The sequence below is a fragment of the Diadema antillarum genome, unplaced genomic scaffold (assembly GCF_040938485.1).
Source record: "Diadema antillarum isolate AM-2024a unplaced genomic scaffold, OU_Dant_1.0 scf00000201, whole genome shotgun sequence".
In the NCBI taxonomy this organism is placed as follows: domain Eukaryota; kingdom Metazoa; phylum Echinodermata; class Echinoidea; order Diadematoida; family Diadematidae; genus Diadema; species Diadema antillarum.
The window spans coordinates 1479075-1505031 of NW_027271090.1; the positions used below are offsets into that span (position 1 = coordinate 1479075).

General features: G+C 40.1%; 1 protein-coding gene across 1 annotated transcript; it reads left to right on the plus strand.

The window, feature by feature from the left end:
- The first annotated feature begins 1071 nt into the window (after window positions 1–1071).
- Window positions 1072–20494, plus strand: LOC139723811 (proline-, glutamic acid- and leucine-rich protein 1-like). Its single transcript, XM_071635018.1, has 16 exons — window positions 1072–1183; window positions 1895–1959; window positions 2882–2987; window positions 4035–4184; window positions 4607–4738; window positions 5555–5705; window positions 6691–6829; window positions 7766–7853; window positions 9387–9481; window positions 10024–10110; window positions 10239–10380; window positions 14152–14296; window positions 16929–16984; window positions 17448–17657; window positions 18713–19081; window positions 20420–20494. The coding sequence occupies exons 1-16, from the start codon at window positions 1130–1132 to the stop codon at window positions 20492–20494; spliced, it is 2064 nt and encodes a 687-aa protein (XP_071491119.1). The 5' UTR covers window positions 1072–1129.
- The last annotated feature ends 5463 nt before the right edge of the window (window positions 20495–25957 follow it).

Below are 25957 nucleotides of genomic sequence, written 5' to 3' on the forward strand. Positions count from 1 at the left end.
GGGTGAAAGACAAACCCTGCAATGTGCGTAAACTGTTTCGTGTAGCACGAAAACCGATACATGGGACTGTGTAACGCTTACGCTATGGATTTCACGTGGGCCACAAATGACAGTGATCTTGATTTTTTTTTCCCGAAGTAACCGTGCGACAAATATCACAGAAAAGATATTTGGAACACAGTATGGACATACGACCACAAAATCGAAGTTTCATGATGGGCAATGAAGAAAAATGTGAGGAAATAACACTTTTTTACTTAGACCAAATGTTCTTTTTTGGAAGTTAAGTTTTGACGTTAATTTCACAGGTTTATCCTCAATCAAGCTCAAAATAGTTAAACTAACATTGCAAGTTAGAGAATAGTTTCTCCTTCAATTTGCTGTATAGATTTTATCATTTGATGGCTTTTGAGGTGAGAGATTGTGATTGTCCTGCAACACTTCCCCAGCGGTTTTGCGTTTAAACACGTTGTTCACTTTATGCAAACCAGGCAGCGAGGTCAAAAGCTTTTGGTATGTTAATTGCTCTGTATCGCTGAGCCTAAACCGCATCCACAACAAGCACTAGAGAGTAAATTAATCCTAACTTAATTAATAAAAGTCAGGTGGTGGCTAGCCCTAGTCAGTGTTACCACTGCTCCACCAAAAGGTCCTGCCAGCCTTTATACAATGTCAATTAACACATAATTGTCCAAAGGACATTGGTTGGCATGAAGGTGAGGGAATTCAAACTTCGGATGACCCCTGCTTGAAAGTCAAAGAGTCCTATCCACTGTTCTGCTCTGCTTCCATGTGAGGAATCTGATAGGTCTACAGAGTCTAGAATGCATCAGGAGCACTTCTGAACCTAGCCTCTAGAGGTGCATAACATCGAATCGGGTCTAGACTGCTTCTGGGGTGGATTGTATTTTCATTAAATCACCTGTAGGCCTATAATGGGGTATCAAAGGAATGTTAACTCTCATAATATTTTATTTCATTGTCAATTCTATCTTTTGTTTTGTAGGCAGCTGTAGCTGTAGCTGACTAGCTGAGAATGGAGAATTTACATGTACTCACTCTGCTTGACAATGCTGGTGTAGTCTTACTGCAAGAAGTTCAAAAGACCTCTGGCAATGATGTCCATTACATGGTGGAGCAGACTACGGGATGCTCGGAAAGCAATGCAATATTCGCTGGAAAAGTGAGTAAGGGATTGACAGTGGAACCACTTGTTTGATTTCAGGTTTGTCTCAATATTTCTGATGCTGCTACAATCGCCTGTGACTGGTCAAAGCCCGCTCAAAAGTTTCTCTGGATTCGTCTGGATGTTCTTAATGTCTGCAACAAAGAGACTGTCAGTTTTATAATTATGCGACACCGAAGTTGGGATCTCTAATCCATGATGTATGGAGTGCTAGAGTACCAAGGTGAAAGTAGTTCAGTTGTATTGCACCCATTACGTGATGCTGGAAATGGAACTTGAAACGCATCTCCACTATCTGGAACACTCCTTTTTCCTGGACACCATTTCCCACTGATATAACCTACCCTGCAAAGTAGTAAAGTCTCAAAGTAAGAATGTATTCAAAGCATGACTACAGGTTTTAAAACCACATTAGAAATGAAATATTACTCCCCTGTCATCAGCTGCTAAGAATACCCTTCCTTGAGGAGGACTATGGGGTAAAACAATAAGGTACAAGTGGTAAGGTATATTTATATGGGGGGAAATATTGTTGGGTGAGAATGAAAAGGGCACCAAGGCTTTAGCGGCAACTTATGGCCCTTACTTCATTCTCACCTGACAATATGTTTGGAATATTAGCATGACGTTTTCAGTGCAAATGCAGAAGGTCATCATGAACTACAGTAACATTTTCATGTTATCTTTTTTTTTTGGCTGTTATTACAGAAGACAAGCACACAACAGGACTGGATAGGCCAAGTGAATACTATGTTGACTACATCAGCTTCAAGGTACAGTGTATTAACCCTCTGCTGGCAGGAACCAGGAGTTCCTTTTGTTCACTCAATGTGATATTTGTGTATCTGTGGGGTAATGGCTTATTCTCATGAGGTTGGGGGGGGGGGGGGGTGTAAATGTATATTATGTGCTAATGTCAAAGGACAGAAACATTCTTATTTGTTTACTAATTCATTGCTAGTATTTCATAGGATAGAACAAAAATTTGTCTTTGATTTGAACCCTCTGCTACTTATTTATATCATTATTGTGTTGGAGTACCAGTTCAGAACCTCTTTATGGCTCAATGCATATATATCTGTTCCTTAAACTGGCAATACATTTGTAAGATTTGGGATTGCTTTCAAGTTGGCAAATTTGTGTGCATTTCCTTCTGACTTTACGCACCTTCAGTGAATTGTCCAGTTCTATCTACCGGTAATCTTTCTCCAATATATGCAGTGACATTCAGAGAATTGCCAATTTAATGCTGACAAAATGATTATCTACAGCTTAATTATGGTAATAATGATAAGGTCTTCATTATCCAGGGTAGCCTCTTCAGTGTTGGTAGCCACTGCTCTACCAGATGGCCCTGACATTATAATTGCCCCAGTGTTGCCAGGTACCAATTTTTTTCACCAAAGTGGAGAGGGACATTGGGGGTGGTAAAAACATCTCGGCCAAGGACGTAAGCACTAGGCAGGAATTGAACTCGGGTCCTCCGATTGGGAGTCAGGAGTCTTATCCCCTCTGCCACAGCACCTCTATCAATTCATCCAAGGCTTGATGAGTTAACACAGACTTTATATGTTTTTTTTTTTTCTTTTCCAGGAGTTCATATCAAGCTATTCACTTCGACTGGCACTCAAAATCAGAATTGTTGTAGTTGACCACATTCTATTTTTCTTTTTCTTTTTTTTTCTGTTTTGACAGACTCGAGGGACTGTGTCTGCTGAGAGCCATCGTTGGCCAGTGCTCTGAGGAAACCTTTTTGAAACACAGTGTGACTTGGTCCCGTCTTCTCATCTCCTTCTTCCAGGTGAGTCTTGAGAAAACCTGACTGCAAATAGTAATAATAGAATGTGATAGTTTGTAAACAATAATAACAAGCTTTAGATATGCGACGTGAACGCTAAGACAATGTAGCCTCCTGGGTTGGACGATGGAAAAAGCAGTGCAGTGCATTTGCAGAACACCGTTTTCTCCACAAATCACATTTTTTTAGCATTCATGTCACAGAATTAAAGCTCATGATTTTGAGAATTGGGACACGCACCTGGTAAGACAATTTTGCCAGTGGTTGAATTTGAGATCGAGAACAAGGGAGAAGACATGAGAAGTGAGAAATGTCTCTCCCTTTTTAAGAGAAAAGTGAGCGATATCCCACTAAGAGTGTCAGACCATCCCTATCAACTTGCCCAAAGTGATGCCTTTTTTTAATGAAATGTAATAGAAGAAAGAAAAAAATGTAGCAAACAAGAAAGATTTAGAGGATAGGAGGAAACAAAGTACTGGTAAAGAGGTGTATGATTGAATGTCATAACAGTGTGAGTTGACAAAGAAACTAATGGGGGTAGTCTTCCCTAACTGAGATGAAATATAATACAGTACAGGGGCGGATCCAGGAATTCTTTAAAGGGGGGGGGGGGGCAACTAATATTTCTGGTGTCACTTCTGGGTTTCATTACATTTTTTTTTTTAAACGAAAAATAAAGTGCAGGGGGGGGGGGGGGCGTGCGTCGGTTGCGCCCCCCTCTGGATCTGCCACTGCAGTGCACTCCTATCATAACGAAGTCATCGCGACCAGCAGTTTCCTTTTGTTATATCAAAATTTTGTTATAGACGAACAGTAAAGTATGTAAAAGTATAATACATGATAATTTTGATACCTGAATTCTCACTTTGTTGTAATGGGGATTTTGTTATGATTATGTTCGTCATAGCTGTAGTGCACTCTAGAGGACAACATAGTGAGATGGAATAAGGTAGAATGGAAGAAAAAAAAGTAGTAGTGAGAAATTGACAAGGATGGAATATGAGTGATGATGGCAAGGTGTGATATTTTGCTTCCATTTCCCCTTTGTAGCCTCACCAGTCTCCTCCAGTGATAGAGGCGTCAGCAGCGATTCTCATCGAGGTCTTCCGTTGGGCATCCCAGCTCCCGGATGTTGCCCGAGAGCTGGCCACGGGCCACATCCCTGCCTTCCTCAAGACCCTTGTGAATGGCGATGCGGAGGTGAGTTTGGCATCACCCCCCTTTGCTACTTTTATCCTTAGGCAGATACATGAGAACACCAAAATTTAGGTTTATGCATGGCATCTATACCAAGATACAGCATGTCAAACTTTAGAAGAAAAAAAGCCCCAAAACAAAACAAAAATGACTCCTTGTCTTTATGTTTTCCAGAGACAAATATTTTCCTTGTGCCTTCTGTAGTGTCCCTTTCTCTTCACAGAACAACTTAAGATGTGACAATGGTCACTTTGTGGACCTAAAGCAAAGTGATTTACCCTCCATTAAACAAAAGATGGAGGGGTGTTTAAGGATAGATGTTTCATACATCATGTTGAAGACAATACGTCTTCTACGTATCCTTGATCTCCAGATATTGTTGTAAGACTCCTATGACTCAACACAAATTATGTGTTTCTTTGCAGTGGACAGCTCCCAGTCTTCGCCTGCTGTCTGCCTGTATGCGCTGCTTCCCAGGCCCCTGTGCCACCGTCAGCTACATCCTGGAAGATTTCATCATAGCGCACCTAACCAATGGTCTGCCACACCTTGCGAGGGTAGGAAATATTGAGATGAGGATTTTTGTTTCGAAAATTGTTGTGCTTTGAGCTTCTTAGATATGAACAGCCAAGTTCTCTCAGTTGAATGCTACTATTTTTTTTTCCAAACTCATGCTATATGTACTTTGTATCTCTTTCTATTTACTGGAGTAAAAATGCTTCTTGAAATAGATGATAATTTTTGCATTTGCTTCTATAGATTTTAAAAGTAAAATGTCTAGGATACTGTGGTTTACTGCATGTGCTTTGTACTGTTTTTGTGTTTATACTACAACTACTATTGCTGCCACTACTACTACTACTACTGGTGTCACTTCGTGGTATCATCAGCTAACAAGAAGAAGAAGAAAAAAAATAACTACATTCTTCCAGCATAAAAAAAGGTGGGGGGGGGGGTGGGCAAGTGATAAGACCCTATGTATTCTATGCATTATGCATACTACTACTACTACTACTTCTGCTACTACTAGTACTACTACCTTTAGTACTACTACTACTGCTACTGCTACTACTACTACTTCTACTACTACTGCTACTGTTTCTACTACTACTACTACTACTACTACTACTACTATTACTTCTACTACTTCTACTACTACTACTATTACTTCTACTACTACTGCTACTACTACTTTTACTCGTACTACTTGTACTACTTCTACTACTACTACTATTACTTCTACTACTTCAACTACTACTGCTACTACTACTACTACTATGTAACTACTATGTAACTACTACTAACTGCCACTGGTATTGTGTCATTTCTGGTATGGACTAACTGCATGTGTGGGGCATGTTGTTGATTTTCAGCTGTCACAGCTATGTCTCCCTCTACTGGCCAGGCTTGGTGGGGGCGGGTCCGGCGGGGTCAAGCACCGAGAAGCCTTCTTGGAGCTGGTTAACAGGCTGCTTCACACACTGAGGATGAAACTTGCTGACCTGTACACTGACTTCCACAGTGGTGAGTAAAGTACCTGGGTATCTGGCACTGGTTATTGTTAGTTACACTCTTTTTATTACCTCCGCCAAGGAGGGAGGTTATGTTTTCGTTTCCGTTTGTTGGTTTGTCCTTGTGCAAAATAACTCAAAGTGAAGTTGGGAACGGATTTAGATGAAACTTGCAGGGAAGGTTGAGAATGACACAAGGAACAAATGATTAATTTTGGTAGTGATCCAGAAACTTTTTTTGATTTTATGAAGATTTTTTATATTTTGGTAGGCAGGGTCAATGAACTTGGGAGTTCAAGCTGCGCATTTATGAGGTTTTCATACGGGCAATAAAGTGCGTGCTGTAGTTTCTGCTAGGGCGAGGTGCGCCACACAGTAGAGGGTTTATGACATAACAAAGGCTTCTATGTTGGGAAATAGGGCGATTTTCAGCATGCATACGTTTGGGTGAAAATCACTGATCATTATGGAAGAGCAAGATCATCAGTGGAAAGTAGTGGAAAGTAGTGCTTGGCGGAGGTCTGTGCTCTCAGAGTGCTTTTCTAGTTGTACATGAAATCCACCATTTTGTGTGTTTGTTGTTGTTGTTGTTAATTTGCAGTATCTTTCTTTGTGGTTAATTAGAGTTTGTATGATGTTGAGAATTAGATTTAAATTCTGACTGCTTCAAACCAGTGACATGCAGATATATCCAACATGTATACATATACGTGGGACTGTGCATCATTTGTGACCTTTCCACAGTGAAAATACACATCTGACAGATAGTTTTGTGTGACTTGATTGATGTGACAACCTGTCAGTATTGACCAGCGGTATTGTTTTCTATGAAGGGTTTGCTGCAATGTTAGTAATCATTGTTCTTAAACAACACAGAGATGACATAAATGAGATAACAGGGTATACAACTGGAGTTTCCTACACACTGATTCACAATTTTGCCTGTGAATTAAATCATGTGTATGTTCTTCTGCTAAACTCTCAAAAACTTTTCACAGATCTTGATGACCCCAAGACTTCGAACAGTGATGTGGAACCTCTCCGTCTTCCGAAAGTCCCCACTGAAGAACCAAAGAGAACCTTCCAGCTTACAAACCACATTGAGACGCTCTGCTGCTGTCTACAGTACATGCTCAGGTATCGCCATGCTCTTCATCCAGAATTCAATATGATACCCGTGGCTCTGGGTCATGTGACTTTGTGCTGGTGCATGCTTGTCTTAGAAACAAACGCTGGCACGTTAAATGCACATGACACGACCTCTGTGTGTGTTGTCTCATGGTGAAGGAATTAGTTCGTGCTGTCAATGTGTACAGATTGTGAACCTTTTCAAAATCTGAAAGGTAGCTTCCAGCACTGCTGTGCATCTGCTTCCTGTGAATTTTACAAAATGGGTATAGTCTGACAAAGGACCAAGAGTTTGTTGTAGATGTTATTGGAAAAGTCATGGTCTGAAAATCACTGTGTCTTTCCTTTCTGGTCATAGCTGCATAGAATTAAAAAAGAAAAAGAAAAAGAAAAGAAAAGAAAAGAAGAAAGAAGTTGATTTGTAACTACTTGCTAAAGGGAATAGTATTTAAGTGCAAAGGAAAATGTTCAGATAAGATAATAATTGAATCCCCCACCCATTACAACGGAATCATTCTATATTAATCTTCTTTCTTCCATGCATGTACATTTCACTTCAAGTGTTGTCAGTTGATTGAATTTAGTTTGGCTAGCTGATTTCTTCAAGTTTTATACATGATTCATATCAAAATGTTATATTTTTTCTATTTTTGTATTTTGTTTTTGATGACGTTAACTTTTAATTTATTTCATGGTACATTTTATTTAGCTAGGTTTGAGAAACTCCAGGCAAGATTCTGGTGAGTTTTGGGGTTGATAACAGAGTAACCTTAATAAATGACAGCATATGATTTGCATACATTTAAAGAACAAAAGAAACAATCTGACTTTTGGAAGAAAGACTTATAATGTGATTAATCAACTTCTCTGAATTTCCATCAGTTTATGTTTATCTAATAGAGTGTAAAGTGTCATTGTGTGTTTTCTACCCCTCCTGTTACACAGTGAACATTTCCCCGAAGGTACCATAGTCCCATTGAAGGACATTCTTGACTTCATCTCAAAAGCCCTGGATGTCACATGCAACTCAGTCGTGAGTACATCTTGTGGGGGCAATTGTTGTTCACGGGTGTACATGTTCTATTGTGGCATACCTGATGTCATGATCTATTAATTGTTGGTGGATGAATTTTTAACCCTTTCTCTGCCCAGGTGTGTAGTTTAAAGCCACTATTTACCATTTGCAGATTAAAAACAAACAAACAGCTTTAGCGCTTCAAAATAGTTCTAAAATGTGAGTTGGGGATAGAAATAACAAATGTAAAAATGTTAATCAGTATAATCAACGTTTAAGTATTGTTGAATATGCAACATATGAGCAATATTTTTATCAAAATCATTTTTAGAATAAACCATCTGGATTATTGAGAAAATTTGTGATATCTCCTTATATTTGTGGCTTTACTGCAAAATTTTTGTATGGTAGGATGTTTTGTGATACAACTGAACTATACTCATGCATCAAATGTGATAACTCAAACTTTTTTTTTCTTGTAATCACTGTTCCCAATGGTAAACAGTGGCTTTAAGCTCAATCAGATGAAGCAATGTGCCTCAGTCCAACAGAAAGGCCATGGTGACACAATAGGGATCAGGGGGATTAGGTAATCTCTTTCAATTGATTGTTAGTTTCCAGACACCTGTGCCAGTGGGCAAACAGGGCTCAATATTGAAGGGATGAAATGACTTACCGGAATGTTATGGGTACAGGAGGCTGACCACTTAGCATTACTTACCACGATGCTCATATTTGCTCACTCAGATGAAGCAATGTGCCTCAGTCCAACAGAAAGGCCATGGTGACACAATAGGGATTAGGGGGATTAGGTAATCTCTTTCAATTGATTGTTAGTTTCCAGACACCTGTGCCAGTGGGCAAACAGAGCTAAATACTGAAGGGATGAAATGACTGACCGGAATGTTATGGGTACAGAACGCTGACCACTGAACATTACTTACCACGATGCTCATTATATTTGATCATACCCTTCCATCATGCAAGAACCAAACATCAACCCATTGAGGACAGACTGATTTTGCTACAACACGCTTTTCCCATAGACACCTGCCCGAGTATACTCAGGACTCGTCCTCAACGGGTTAAGCAAAGCCACCATTTACTTGCTTGTATGTTGTTTATTGTATTTGTCAGCATGTGGGTGAATAAAGAGCAAGTATAATGGTGTGAATAGTGTACATGCCCTTTTCCTGCAAAAGTAAACATTTCATATACACAAACTAAATTGAAATACATGTATATGTATTTTTATTGTGTACAGACCAATGGGATATCAATATGATAAAATTGTAGCCTCTCCCAATGGCATATATCCAGTGAAATCATGAAATTTAATTAATATTCTTTCACTTTCTTGCTTTATGTGTGATTTTGGTGCAAACTTCTATCAGTCTGATCATCTGGTTTTACTCTATTGAAAATCATCTTAGATATGGGGTAGAATTGTACTTGAATGCTTCAAATTCGTGCATGCAGAGGAAAAAAATAACTGCGATTCATATATGAATCTTGTTGTTGTTGTGTTTGTATTTATTATGATGTGTTCAGGCAAGCCATGTGACGATGGAGAATTCCATGCTGGCATTTGTCATACCAAGAATTCACCAGGCTGCTATACAAACTCTGACATCAGTTATCAAGAGGTATGTAGTGCTTATCATCATAAGATGTAGGGTGACAAGAGATACATGCGAGATATTTGTCTCTATGCGCATGAACAAGTCAGAGTAATTTATTCTTTATATTTTAGCCGATTATGAAAAATAATCAAACTCTTCTGAAGTCGTCTTCTTTTTTTTTTTTTATTGCAGTTTAATAGTTTGGCGTGAAGAATCGATGGTACATGTACCTCTTGCTAGCCTTTGATAGACAAACCCTTTGCATACATTTTAAACCCTTTTGCGCTGCCCCTGAATGTGAGGTGTGTGTGTGTGCATGTGTGTGTGTGTGTGTGTGTGTACATACTGTGTGTGATTCTCAAACCCTGAAATGATACTTAAGGCCCCAAGAATTTGAATCATTAATGACATTAGTGTTGTGGCCTCAAGCCTCTGTTACGTGACAAGTTGAAAATTATGTTATTGTTTTTTTTTTTGTATCGCTCATTGTAGGACACTTCTTAACTCTTACAGGTTCATCACATGCTTTGTGCATCTTCATATCATATTTTGTGTTTTCCTTGCAGCTGCTGTGCAAATCACTACAATGACCGTATCAACCAAATGTATATCAATGTTTTGGGATGGACCAATGAAAAGCGGCTGCACTTCAGGTAAAATAAGACATATGTTGCTTCTTAACTTTCATATAAGTGTGCCATAAGTACAGCATTTTTTCCACATTCTGGCTCTCTATTTCAGATCAAGTTAACCCCAAATTTTTGCTTTGATTCTGAAACAGCGCTCTACGCAGTACGACATATGCTTCCATAGTCCAGTGGTTGGAGGTGGCCGGAGCATCATCTGGCCTTGCAGAGCAGGCTGGTGACAAGCTTGTCAGTTGGTGCATCAGTGACGCAAGTCCGGTGTCTGTCACCACTAAGGTGAGTGTTGGTTGTTGTTAAAGGTAAAACTTAGTTTCCATATGACTGCATAAACTGTCGAGTTATACTCTTAAATGGAGACGTATGCATAAGAAATGTTAGCCCGACCAGACGCCGCGTGAAGCATGGCGTCAGACAGGCAGGGCCTCGCCATCACATCGGAAACCACAACACAACTACAAAACTTATTAAAATTTATAGGTTACCTATAGAAATTTATACGTTACTCACGTAAAGTGCATGCTTGTATTACAGAAGGTACATAAGTCCATAGAGAGCCCTTGCGATAAGTCCATGGAACAAAAAAATGGCACTTGCTAGTGCAATCCCCGACTGTCGGGGTTCATCGTTGCTGAATTCAAAATGGCGCGTTGACCACTCTGCAAATTATGCGCGCGCGTGTGTGGGTGGAAGTGCAGCGATCTATCGCGTGCGTGCGCTCTTTGGTAGCAGCACGGTCGACAGCATGACCTTTAAAAGTGCATTCAGAACTCCCGATTATCAGATGTACCGTTCGCACATGCTGCATATAATCTTCATTTTCAGTAAGTTGTGAAATGTGTATGTCAATATTGATAACATAGCTATGTATAGTGTCATTAATGAAGATTACATTTCATGAGTTTGAGGTGACAAAATATGATGTCAAGTATCAAAACTCTAAGCGATCGTAAGGCGATTTGCTTTGTGTTGTGGGCCACTCCGGTACAGCCCTGTCGCTATTTATACAGCGACTGGGCTGTGTATAGTTAAAGAAATGTGTGAAATAATGTTGTGATGAGACAATTTTAGTTGGATAAAGACAAAAATGTGAATCATTACCCAAAAAGGTATGCCAGAAGTGTTCCAATCATGAAAGTATTGCACTCACAGAGCTTTCACAATCATCGTTGCTACAAGATGTTTCGAATTGATTACATCGATTACAATTTATTGGGCCATAGCAGTATCCATTGTGAGAAAGTGGATTGCATGCACAGCTTCTTAGCCATGTGCGATTCAATGCTATTGCTAGAGCAAGTTTCCATCATCATATACATTGTACTAGTAATGTCCAACCTACACTTGTACCCACTACTGAATGGGGAGGGTGCTCAGGAATAAAAGTCTGGGACACTGACCTGAAGTTATTTATTTCATGCATTTGATCTCAAAATACTCCTAAACAACTCATTATCCCGGCAAATAGTGTCTGCCAGACAAGTTTCTTGGTGAAGTCTTTCAGCATATTGCAAGCAAATTCCAAATGGTGGAAGATGAATTTTGAACCCTTCTTGAACTATGTTTTAGCTTTAGATGTATGACTGGATTGATTGTGTGATTTCATTATACATGAAGATTAGATGAATAAGCAAAAAAGAGAAAAAGAATAACATGAGTCTATTAGCATGGGTTAACTTGAAAATGGAAAGATGTTGATGCATACATTGATGTAATGGTGGAGAGGTTCTCTGGGGCATTTTTTGTTGTTGTTTAGGGAGATCAGTGCAGAAGAAAAGGAAAATACAAAGGGGTATTCCTACTCCTCTTAAAACAAGTCATTTGATATGAGGAACCTGCTCTGTGTGCTCCATGTAAACTCTACATCAGAGAATGACAAGCTGATATTGGGAACCTGACTGTGATGGTCGCATGTTTCTCGTGGTTTGCAGCTTCTAATTTCGGAGAATAATTGTGACCCACCACAGCAAAAATATCCGAAAGTCACTGACTGAGAAAATTGAGTTTGAAGTCAGATCACCAAAATCAGGCAAAACCATTGAGTTTCTGGTTTTTTTTTGCATAATTTTGTAGTCTAATGTATCGTCCATCATCTGCCAAAATTTCGAAGCTATGATTATGATCAAAGGAAAGGCAAGAAATGCATTTTTCTGGGCCATTATTTTCCAACTTTCAATGGAAGAGAAACGTGTCCAAAGATTTGGATTTAGGGCCTCAAATAGACTCAGCCCCTAGCAACGAGGGAGTGATCTTATTGGTCAGTGCGTGGCATCATGGTTATGCACCTGTCAATTGTAAGACCCACTATGTGACCCCCGGGAGAAGTGCGTCATGGGTGAGTACTTGCGCCAAAATTATGGACTCAGGGCACCGTCAAGGACACCTTTGGTGAGTCGCGCCAGAGACGTTATGGTGGGGCAATGTCAGTCTCTTTACTGGGTGGATCCCGATGTGCGTACGGGGTGCGTCCAATTTAGTCCACTGTTGGCACTACTTTCAGCACCGAACGCGCGTTGTATATACGCACGTACGCACAGGACCGGTACCGTATACCGTGGATGCGTCGATCAACGCATGTACATGAATGTAGAATCAGTGAATGCATGTGAACAAGAACTCTTCAAAACAACCAGTAAATACTATTGCAGTTCAAATATTTGACAAATGCAATAATACACTTCAAAGAAACATCAGTTTTTCAAAGCCAATTGAAAATGAATGTACATGTAGGCTTACCTATTCACGATTGCTATCTTTGAAAGTACATGTATTTCGTGTGGCAGTGCCGTGCGGTTGCGATTGCTGCTGGTTTGGCATTGAAAACGCACGGCGTTCAATACAACATGTGGGCATTAATAACGGTGCATGCAGTACAGTCGGGTGCAGTGGTATACGTACGATACTACTGCCAGCGCCACTCGACTACAAAAAAATAGTCCCGCTATAGCGCAACGTACAAAATGCATGCGCATGCACATTAGTTGTAACCGTGCAGCAGCACATATTCACGCGCATGCACTGCACGATCTGTATGTACTCGAACGACGAATTTGAATTTGGAGGGGGAAAATGTTCCAACAATAAATATTTACGAGGGATATTTTTCCATATCAAAACTACTGTTATAATTTTGTTATATTTTAAGGTCAAAATTTTCTGTTGATAGATTTTAATTAGTAGCAAGTGAAAATAAAGAAGACACAAGTTACAGACATCAAGAAACCTCCAAAACCCGATGTGCGTAAGATGGAAAGTCAAATTCTGTGGAGGTAAGTCCAAATTGCGACGGAGGGTGCGTATAATTCATTGAATGGTGAGTCCAAAGTGGCGACGGAGGGTGTGTACATGGTAATAAGAAGTGGACTCTCCTTTGACCATGACTGACATCTCCCGGGGGTCACCTAGTGGGTCTTACAATTGATAGGTGCATTAGTGATTAGTCATGCGTAGACCGCTGGCGCTAAGCTTGAATGAACATCGGCGAGGTTGCTAGGATCATACCTTCCATGGTCAAGAGGTGAAAACTGTCTTACCTCCCCTTGATCACGATTGCCTCGGAAGGAAAACTTTGAAGGCGGTTTTCTGGAAACGCTGATTTCTTGACCACTCGACATGCTCTCATAAAATCATCCATATATCTGCAACCGAGTCATTTTAAGAGACTTGTTATTAATGAAATTACAGTGGAAGAGTAAGGGAATAATGCCATGTCATTTTCAAAAAATTGACCTTCCCCGACTTTCAGATTCTTTTGTTGTAGCGGGTCACAATTTGACTCTTGTATCTTTTGTAGAACTCTGATATGTACATGTACCGTATGTGACAAATAAAGCACACTGCTTATTTGGGGGGGGGGGGGGGGTGGAGGGAAGCACCCCTAACACAAGGTACAGCATGACAGCGAGAAATAAGCATTTGAATTGTGTCTGATAGCAGTAAAGTCAACATGATTGGATAATGTATTCCTATAAACTGGAGGTGAAAAAAACAACAAATCACACTATGCTATTTGCTAGAATCTGATAAGTGTGTTGCTAATTTTCCTTCCAGCTAGCTGCATCAGTACAGATGAAAAGCGACAAGAAAGGAGGGAAGCTAAAGGTGAAAGGTCAAAAGGGAGAGAGCAAAGAAGATCCCCCCTTGAGAGAAACGATGGTCTATGCTTCTCAAAGGCTGTGTGTTGTTGCTTTGAAAGGTATGGCAGAAGTGAATGTAGAGGAGAAGTGAAGTAAATGCAAACGTGTGAAAAGAAATTTCTCTGTAATACTTAGTTTATTGTGACATATCAGAAGTTATCCAAAACTGGCTGTGTCTCAAATGTTAACCTCAGCTAGACTCATTTTAGTGTTTTAATCCATTTATCAACTATGAATATTGAGCAGCAGGCGCGCCGGAAGCAGTTTTGGATTGGGGGGGCAAACATTGGAGGGGGCTCAAGATTAGACCATGCATATGTTACACAATATACACATACACACACACACACACGCACACGCACACATTATATATATATATATATATATATATATATATATATATATATATATATATATTATATATATGTAAAGTGGCGTACGGTGGGTCGAAACATGGGGGGAACCATAAAGTAATTTTGACGGTCTGTATGCTTGTGCGTGTGTGCGTGAGCAATAATGGGACTACAAGACATTACGGAATGTGATACATTCAACAACGCAGTCATTGAGGAACATTGTAAGTTTTCCTTACATGAATTATGGAATGACGGTGTGAAACGATCGACAAATTATATACTGTCAGCAACATAAGGTGAATGGCATAACAATAAAGTGCGAGCGAGCTTGAAAATTTTGATATTCTGCAGTTCCAAAACTGGAGTTTTGTAGCTATATATTTCGTTTTGGAAATAAATGGTAGCGCATCGGGCGCAACTGCTGGCAATTATTGGCAGCAACATTAGGAGAATGGCATAACGATTCAATGCGAGCGAGCGAAGCGAGCAAGCTTGAAAATTTTGACATTCTACAGTCCCAAAAAGGGGTTTGTAGCTACAGTATATCTTTCACTTTGGAAATTAATGGGGCGGCGCATCGGGCGCAACTGCTGGCAATTACTGGCAGCAACATTAGGAGAATGGCATAACGATTCAATGCGAGCGAGCAAAGCGAGCGAGCTTGAAAATTTTGACATTTTACAGTCCCAAAACTCCCGTTTGTAGCTATATCTTTCGCTTTGGAAATCAAGGGGGGGGGGGGGGCATCGGGCGCAACTGCTGGCAATTACTGGCAGTAACGTTAGGAGAGTGGCATAACGATTCAATGCGAGCGAGCTTGAAAATTTTGACATGTTACAGTCCAAAAACTCCCGTTTGTAACTATACCTTTCGCTTTGGAAATTAAGGGGGGCATCGGGCACAACTGCTGGCAATTAATGGCAGCAACATTAGGAGAGTGCAGGCATAACGATTCAATGCGAGCGATCGAAGCGAGCGAGCTTGAAAATTTTGACATTTTACAGTCCCAAAACTCCCGTTTGTAGCTATATTTTATCTTTCGCTTTGGAAATTAAGGGGTGGGGGCATCGGGCGCAACTACTGGCAATTACTGTCAGCAACATTAGGAGAATGGCATAACGATTCAATGCGAGCGAGCTTGAAAATTTTGACATTCTAGAGTCCAACAACTGCCGTCGTAGCTATATGTTTTTCGCTTTAGAAATTAAGGGGGAGGCGCACCGGGCTCAACTGCTGGATGCGAGCGAGCGAAGCGAGCGAGCTTGAAAATTTTGACATTTTACAGTCCAAAAGCTGCCGTTTGTAGCCATATTTTTTCCCTTTTATTCATATATATACATATTTATTTTATTTTCTTTGTTTATTCATTTATTTTTATTATTTATTTATTTTGTTTATTTTTTTATTTTTTTTTTTTTTGGGGGGGGGGCTTTTTGGGGGGGCAAAAATGCGTTTTGCTCCCCCACTTTTTGGATTGGGGGGGCGACCGCCCCCCCTGCCCCCCCACTTCCGGCGCCTATGTTGAGCAGTATCGATAGTCAATGATTCCTTATGTGCTAACAAATGACTAATGAATGTACATTTGCATTCACTTATAAGGGAGGGTATAGTATTGGTAGAGGTGACGATTCAGCTTTTATCGTTTTGCAAGATCTTAAAAACCTCCTGTGAAATATGAAAGAACATGTAATTCCTGGAGAAATTCAGTATATTTGATGAAAATTAGTCCTGAAATGGCTGAGATATCCCCTTCCCCCCCCCCAAAAAAAAGGATCCTAATAGAATGTGACAGGATCTCTTTGTGTTACCTTGTGTGTGGATATCTCAGTCATTTCAAAATCAAAATCAAAATAAGCTTTCAATTCCCCTTAAAATTGTATGCTCTTTAGTACACTATGTCGTAGAGTGGTTTCTACATATCTTGCGAAACGTTGAAAGCTGAATTCTCACCTCAACCAATACTATGAGATCATCCCTTTAACCAGAATGGGAAAGTTAGTGTCATCTTTTTTTTTTTGAATACTTGCATAAGTGATTGCATATGGTGGCCGTCACCATTTAAGATACTGAAAAAAAAAAAGTGCAGAGATGTGAGAGATTTATTGTGATTATTGTTGTAGGATTATAAAGAATCATGGTGATAGAGCTTTCTTGAATTTTCATAGACAGTGTCCATTTTATCAAGAGATTTGCTACCTTTCTGTGAATATTTGTGAATAAATGTTTGTAATTACACTGGTCTCATGTATTATTCATGATTGTATAATTGGGAAATCTTTGCTAGGGAAAAGACATGGTTTGTGACAAAATTATGTTTCTCTCTCTCCCTGTTTAGCTCTAAGGCACTTAGTATTGACTGGTGGAATGAAACTGAAGACCAACTCCTACGAGGTGAGCCTAAAGCTGGTTTACAGCCTTCTCAACCCAATCGGCATGCCAAATTTAACTCTTTTGTGTGCCACCTCTGCACGCTGTACTCATTTGACTTCTTGCCAACTTTACATGTTTTGCTCAAATGCACAACTGTGCACAAACTGATTGATAAATTGGAGTAGGCCTATGCCACCGTACATTGAAAGCGTTACGCAAGATTCCATTCCGCACACATGTTTACATCACAGCAAAGCCGGCAGTTTTCTCCACAATTTTACTGTACTGCATTTTAGCATAAGCACTTCTATCAGAAGTTACTTATCTTTGAAGAACAGAATGTTTTCCTAAGGAGATTGAGCATTGCGGTCTCAGAATACGGTGGTACAGAGAGGATCAGCACCATGGCATATGAAGAGTTAAAGTCCCAGAAATTGTAAGTTTATGTACAAACAGTATCACCCTTTGGCATTTCACTCTCCAGGACATGAGCAAATTTGTCACTGCCCAGTTGGTTAGAATACAGAGCAGCTCATCAGAAGAACTCTCGGCCCCGTACTCTGACCCAGACTGCCGACGTTGCCTGTACAGTGTCCTCTTGGCCGAGGTGCTCGTGCCTCACCCCCAGGCCTCGTCAGTGACAAAATTGGCCATCGGCATCTTCCGGAAGGGCAAGACTGATGCCAGCCTCAAAGTAAGATTAATCTTGCCAGTGATATTGGACACTGTGAATAGTAATTACCAAATGTCCTGAATAAAACACCAAGCACACCTGAATTATTACAGGGAAACTCAGTTATAACAAGCTCACTTTCAACGAGGTACCGCTTTTGATGAGGTAAATTCGGGGGTCTCAGTTTTCCACTTCTGTTTTAGCTGGTGCCTTTTTAGTGTGTTTACAAAACTTTTAGTATGTTTTTACAATACAAAACAAACAGGTACTGGTTATAATAAGGTAAAATTTGCAGTCCTGGGCCCCGTTGCAAGAAAGTTGCAATCAATTGCAAATAATTGCTAATTTTGAAACAACCATTCTGATTGGCTCAGGGTCTGCCCTATTAAGAAGACATGCATGCAACAATGATTTTGATTGGCCAGTGGCAATCAGTTGCAAGTTGCGTTTAAACGCAAAGTTTCTAGCAACGGGGCCCTGGCAACCTCGTTATATTGGGGTTTCCCTGTATTAGAATACAGATGGTAAGAACTCTTGTGTGAAGAACGTTTCATCTCATTAGCTACCCTGTGGCTCCTGCAGTGACAAATATGGAGTACCAAGTTTTTGAAAAAGGACAAGGAAAGAATTTTCGTAAATGGGCCATTTCAAATACTAAGACAGATATTTGAATATCAGATTAGTATAGTACAATGTAATTAAGATCATTTAGTGTTCGTAATTATCTTCCTTGTTTTTTTTCAGATGGTCTTTCCAAGACGGCTAGGTGGGAAAATTTCAAAAAAGAAAGAAAACAAATCCAAGTTTAATATCACAATTCATGTATACAAATGATCACTATGATCATTAAAAAGAGCCACACATTTATGAATGAGAAATCAGCTGCCGTATTTTAATGTCAATTCAATGAGCTGTATGACTTTTTCATTAAACACTTAGTGGCTGCTTCTAAACACGTCAGCCGCTTTGTTTTACCAAGTGGCTTTCCTGAGTTGGCAAAAATAAGAGTTTTGATGGAAAGAGGGAGTTTATCCTGATAACTGTTTGTGTATGTATTTATAAATATGGTCATGTAGGTGTCAAGCACGTGTACAGAAGCTGTGTTAATCTGCAATGCCATCATCCACCCGAGGACCCCGGCAGTGCCACGCCCATCTGCTAGTCCATCCCTCCTCACTTTGGGGTCATCCCTGGAGGCAGCCACGCCCCAAACTCCAGCAGCAGCATTTTCCCTCTCCAGTACACTGGCATCAGCGGCAGACACGCCTCCCAAGCTCCCTGATCCAGCCACTCCTTCTTCTCCCCAGAGTTCAAGGAGCCCACCAGGGAACTCCTTTGGACGGTCCGCATCTACATCCGCAGGTAGCTCCAGCGAGAAAACGGCAGTGGAGGGGAAGAGCAAAGATCCTGAGGTGCCACAGACTGAAGAGGGGAGTGAAGAGCTGGTGGAAGAGATGACAGAAAAAGACAAGGGGGAGGAAGAGGAAGAGGAGCAGGAGCAGGAAGATGAAGAGGAGGAGGACAAGGAGGAGGAAAAGACAAGGGATTTCATGGAAGATGACGAAGGAGACAAAATTAGTGGTAAAGAGAAGGAGGGAAGCGACTCTGTTCTCATCAGTGGTCTCCCTGAGGAAGAACTCATCCCAGGGACTAGGAAGAGGAAGCATGCAGATCCAGAAACTCAGGTTTGAAAACATCTTGCTCTTATAACAATTTTGGAGATCAGGTGGTGGCATGATTTATGTCCTGACAGACTTTTCTTTGAAAACATTTCTTTCAACAGCAATTAACCTGATTTACAACCAAGCAGAAGGTCAAAAGAATAAGCCAGTTCACAGTTCCAATCTGAGCATGTGCTGTTCAAGGCACTTCTCTTGAAATGGATTTGCAACTGAGGTATTCAAATCCTAGATAGGGCTTCATGACAACTGTGTTATAAATGAACCAGGGGCAGATTGGTATTTACAGGTGAATGTGCATTCTTTTCAGCAATATTTAACAAAAGCCATTCATGCAGCACTGACTCGTAAATTACCACTCCCTGCATGGCTGTTTTCAACAGCTCATCTTGAAGACTATTCCATGTTTTGCAAAGTCTGTGGTTGGAGAGGTCATTGCAGACTATTAAATGCTAACTGTGAACTGGCTTATTGTATTGGAGCATACACCAAAGTCAGTCGTTGAATATGTGAAGAATAATCATATTGTAGTTGTATGGAATGCATCAATTCCAATTGAATTTTTTCATTTTTTTTTATCGTGTAAGAAATTGATAATTGAGAACTCGATTGAATTATGTTGCCATTGAAATATGGCATATATCGAGAGGGAGAGCCCCCCCCCCCCATGCTTTGCAGTGCTTGATGTCAAATACATGAATGAATGTAAACAACAAGGAGAAGCAATGAATGGTCTTTTGACGTAGTCAGACGGCAGTGTTTCAGGCAACTGTTTAAGACCACAATGATTTAGTGTAGTACATGAATACTCTGTATTGAATTGTGGACCTTTAATATAAAAATGACCATTAGGATTGTAAGATTATGTCAAAAAGTCAGCCTCATGTATGGGCAGCAAATTGTTGAAATATAAGTATGAAACATTCAAAATGTAGCTGTTGTGTTTATGGCTACTCTGAACATTTTCTCTTTTTCAAAGCATGAGAAATGCCTTTCCTTAGTTTGTAAGATCCGGACCCCTTCTGCCCAAGTGAAAGAATTTTATTGACAAATCTTAATTTCGTTGTTGTTGCTGTTGTTTTTCACCATCATCTCCAATATCAGACCAAGAAGATGACATCGGAGGAAGCTGTGTTCATGATTTCAAGCTTTGTGGATGCTCCACCAGATTCCGACTGAGAGGGCAACGAGGAAGAACAGAAAAAGGAAAGAAAAATAGATCAAATTGCTACAAGAAAACGAACAGGCTTACCACTGTCATACTGCATGTTGCATGCTGCAGCAAACCTTGCATAACCCTTTATGTGTCCACGCAGGTAGCTTCAAAACTTGCCAACCTTTCTTTGTCTGCATTCCAGCAGATCATTCAAACATGAGGTGTAAAGGTGCAAATTTAGCAAGCTCACTCATGTGTAGCGTTGTGTTTCAGTCCAACAGGAAGGGAGGCCATGGTGACACAATAGGGATTAGGGGGATTAGGTAATCTCTATTCATTGACAATTAGTTTCCAGACATACACTTAAGTGCCAATAGACAGAGAGAGGACTCAAGTATGGGTGCCAATAAGAGAACAAAGTAGAGCAAGGGATTGAGTTGCTAAGATGGCATGTTTTCTTTGGTCCTATGTCTAAAAGTTTATTGCGTTACAGTTTTCAGTCATGTTCAAGGTCATGTAGGATTGAGTCCCCCAACAAATTGCTACCATATGGACAGTCACAGTCGCAATGACTATGAAGACATGAACATTCAGATATACATAAATTGGGGAAACGGGGGGGGGGGGGGGGGGGGGGGGGGGGTGGGGGGTGGGGGGGATGGGGTGGGGATTTATTAGAAAAAAGAGATCATAGTGCTCAAAAATAGAGATTGTGTTTCCATCCTTTTAATTGTTTGGAAATGATGTAGCCATGTAATTCTTTGTTTGTTTGTTTTTAACAAAATGAAGGGGTGTACTGAGGGGCAACACTATCTCCTCTTCTAAGTTTCTAACATAGTCTCCACCCCCCCCCCCCCCCCCCCCCCCCCCATATGGCAGGTGGGCTAGGATTGGGATACTTTACCAAGGTATCCTTACTGTGTCATGGGTGACAATGGACTCATTGATGGAGATTGTCAGAGCTCATTCACACTTTTGTAACAAATGTCCTCAAGTTACCAAAATGCTCGGCCAAGGGCTTGCCAAAGTTTTACTCAAAATGGTAGTATCCAGTAGTGCCAAGTAGTGTGAAGTACAAATGTATTGCGTGCAAACCCAATTCTGTGCCTTGAAATATGTTCTGTTTAGAGCCCTATTTCATAAAGCTGTTCGTAAAGTTACGAACGAGTTGTGAACGACTGGTGATCAGTTCTGATGTGCTATACTTATGAGAAGTACAATAATTCAGCACAAGAACTGATCACCAGTCGTTTGTAAGTCGTTTGTAACTTTACGAACAGCTTTGTGAAACACCCCCCAGGTGGATTAAATGGCCTTCTAGGATGTCTCTTTGGAGAGTGCAAAAGTTTCAATAAATCTGTGTCCATCTGAAATCAGCTGATTGTGCTGATCGAGCCAATAATGGTTTTGATGGTACAGTGATCACCTGATTAAAAGGAACCTCATAAAGTGGGAATCCTACTTCAGTGCAACAAAATCTGTACTTGCTGATTGACACTGCTGTAGCAGGACTAAATTTGTCATATTTTGGACTGACAGTTTACCTTTTAATTGGGACTTGAATAGATGGAAATGCCACAGCATTTCCAGTGCATATTAATTGTAGCCTTTTTACAAGACAGGGCACCGCTTTGAAAAGGCATATTCCTCATCAGATGTTTGTACAAAATTTTAAGTTTATGCGAAATTCATCTTACTCGAGAAAAAAAATGCAGAAAGTGTTGTTTTGAACATAGAATTTAAAAATTTATTCCCAGGTATGCAGAAGAAGGTAATTTGGGTAATTTTCATAAAATCACTGTTTAGTTACAACCATTTCAAAATGAGCTGTATCTTAGAATATAAATCCATCAGTATTTACAGCATGAAACAGTAATACAGTGTAATTCCTAAAATGTTTGGTTGTAGACTTCCAGTGTTTGAAGTAGATGCAAGATATGTTCATATCATCTTTGCAGCTTTTCTATGTATAATGACTACTATGGAGTTGTAATGATTAAGAGCCATCCACAGCTCCTGGCTTTATCAGTTGCAAGGAGAGACATGCTTAAAGTGTGATCTCATTGTATTTTTTGAGGTATCATTGTGCTGGGCAGGTTTCGTGTCTTGGGATAGCCAACTACCTTGAATCTTCCCTACGTATTGGCCTTTCATACAGACAACAGAGAGTGATTCTCACAGTATTTGTTCTGAAAGACCAGTCTGAATATTGCTGTCAAGCCAGATGTTGTTATGACATTATTGTACCTCTATAGCACCGCAGAAGTGTACCGCGTTATGTGTTTTGAGTGAGGACATAGTTTGCATGGACACTGAGAAAGCAATTAAATGCTGATGAACAGGTGCAAAGATGTAGATAGTTTTAAATCACCTGGGAAGAGCCAAGCAATGAAGATAAAATGATTTGCCTAGGGGCACAACCACTGCTACCAGGGGACTTGAACCAGGGACCTCCTGATTTAAGGTTTGTGGACTTATCCCCTGAGCTACGATAGCTTGGAGGTTGTAACAGGTGAGGGCACTGTCCTACATCATTATTTCATTCCAAAGCCTTGTTTGTATTATGTGTGTATTCATGGGTATGTACATGTACTGCATTCACCTTGTGATCACAAATGTAATATTTCCCGAATTGGGACTAGTAAGACAATTTTGTTAGCTGTTGGATTCATGACTGAAAACTATGGTTACAGAGTGAGCAAGATGTGTTATCCCTTGTCAGAAAAAGAATGAGTGATTTCCAAAGTTGGAGCGCACAGAGCATGCATTTATGTGTAAACAGGAGCCAATAATTTTTGAGTTGTTAATTTTGTGAATATTAGTCAATGCGTGAAATTCCTAAAAATAATCAACTCGGCAAAATATATCATGTATACAGTACAATCACTGACAGTACATTTGTTGTTGTTGTTGTTGCTCTGTTTCATAAAGAGATAGAGTACTGTGCATTCGATCAGACTATTGATTTGCGTTACTCACAGGGGCTGTTATTATTGTAGGATCAATTCGTCGCTAGGGTGACAAGACCTTGTATCTGCAATTTTGGTGAAAATGACTTTTTTTTTATTAATGGTCAAATAATTGGTTAAGTGATGTCTTGTCCAAATCCCAACTGTCATACTCCGAAAATGAAGCCACCACGGCATGTCAAAGGAAAGGCTATCCCATTCGGTATAGTGCTTTGGCCGCCATGTTTTTTGGCTCTCTTGAACATTTGACATTTTGTAGATACGAGGTCTTGTCGCCCCAGCGACGAATTGTGACTCCATGCTCTACAGGGCTGAAGCATGTTTACAGTAATAAATGTTGGCAAAGTTATTTGTAGGCTTTCCTCTTCCAAATTGTGTGTTATCATGACAAGACACGTGTCACCAAATGTATTTGATTTGGGCATTACTTCTCATGGAGATTATCATACAGCTCTTGTTTCCGTGACTTCAACTTTTGTATTTACACAAAAGTAAGTTAATCCAATTTTGTCAGCAGCTGTGTGATGAAATATTGAATGGTAGCGGAGGAATACAGTACCTTGTCTTCTATCATGTTGGTGCTACTTTGACTAAAGACCTGGGGCCCGTTTCATAAAACTTGTCATCAGTGACAAGTTGTCATAGATGTGACAAGTTACTGAAATCCTTGCATCTGATTGGCTGGGAGCAAATTTATCATAGAAATGTGGCAGTTGTCACTGATACAAGTTTTATGAAACGGGCCCCTGATAGCATGGCGATTCATGGGTGTCCCAATTGAGTCAATCTTATTTGTTGCCCACCGCGGTACATTTGAAAACCAAAAATAGCGCCTGTCAGCAAATATGTGCATCAAAGTGTACACTCATCTGTAAGGGTCGACTCCAGTTGAGATTTTTCAGCTGTGTGTGCACTTACATAGAGATCAGAGATAAAGCTGTATGCAGTTTGTTATGGGGATTCTGGAATATATCCGAGCTGGGCCAGCCTTCCCATGGCCAATCCATGGTATCCTCACACTACCTGGGCCCCATTTCATAAAGGATGTTAGGATAGCATCTCTTGCTGGAATGGCAACTTCCCATAGCAACAGCCAATCAGGAAGCTGGATTCCTATCATTACCATGACAAAACTGCTATTCCAGTGAGAGTTGCCATCATATCAACTTTTTATGAAATGGGGCCCTGGTCTTCAAACCTTGGATCGGGGTGAGAGATTCAAATTCATTTAATTGTCTTACAGGAGGTCTCATTTAAATTAATTGATGAGAATTTTTGAAGATGATGTCTGATACCAGGGGAAACTTGATATAACGAGAAGGTTGGGACTGAGCCATTTTCCTCGTTATAGCCGATATCTTGTTATATCAGTTGGCATAAAAAAGCATATAATAAAGACACTAATTTTTACAGGTGGGATCACTATAGATCATGTTTCAGTCAATACTGATAACCTGACAATGTGTGTGAGAGAATTACTCACCTTTATGTGTAGAAAGATGTTTTTCGCCAATGAAATACGATACTGTATTAAGTTTCCAGCTTTCTTACTAGTCTTGCAGACCCTTCGCTCCCCCCCCCCCCCCAATTTCCTGTAGTGGGCTACTCACAAAATCAAACTATGCTGGCATTGCCAATGTTACAGCATTAAGAAAGTGTCTGTGAGACCTTTTAGACTGGCGGAAGAATTTGTTTGCAAACATGTGTAGAATTATGTTTCATGCTACATGTATAAAGTGAGTTATTTCTTGAAAAGCACACCTGTATACACTATATGTATGGCATACACATAACTGTATAATACATTGTATGTAGGGCCTATGATTCTCTCGTATGCTTTTGTACTTGGAGCTACATACCGTTGTAGGCCTATTTGTTTGGCAGGACATAGAATTTGCTGTATAAAATGCTGTGTGCTAATTGCCGTCAGCAGGAGACTCATTTCAGTATCTAAAAAAAGTCTGTGACTCTAAATGTAATGATTTTAATGATGATTTTGAAACTTGTGAGCCTTCTAAATTATTGTGAAAACTCATTGTAACAAGCATCCTGGTACCATGAGACTTGTGTTGTTATATCAGGGGTCCATCTCCTGAAAGTCTTATGAGAGATTTTTCACTCATAGGACACACTTATGAGAGACTTCATGGAACAGATTTTACATGTACTTCTCTTTGAAAGTCTCACACACACTGTAGCTACATATGAGCATCTTTGACCATTCTGAGATCTATGCAAAGACTTTTATGTGACAACTTCATGAAACAAACCTCATGTTTCTTGGTATATCAAACGAACAAAACCAACAAAGAGCATTTTGCCAAGAAACTGCCTGTGTTAGAATGCAAGGCTTTACTATGATAATGACCCTGTCACTACTCTCTGTAGAATAGATGGGCTACAGTTGGACAGAGGGAAATAATGTACATGTACACATGTACTTTGGAAGGATCATGAATGTCAAAAGCCTGTTACAGTCAAAATTAATATGAAAGCTCACACATATTTATGGTATGG

Excerpts from the sequence above, each read along its gene's own strand:
- LOC139723811 (XM_071635018.1), top strand. The coding sequence starts at position 1,130 with ATGGTGGAGCAGACTACGGGATGCTCGGAAAGCAATGCAATATTCGCT. Across the intron at positions 10,111-10,238 it reads GAAAAGCGGCTGCACTTCAG|CGCTCTACGCAGTACGACAT; the intron begins GTAAAATAAGAC and ends ATTCTGAAACAG. Across the intron at positions 10,381-14,151 it reads CGGTGTCTGTCACCACTAAG|CTAGCTGCATCAGTACAGAT; the intron begins GTGAGTGTTGGT and ends TTTTCCTTCCAG.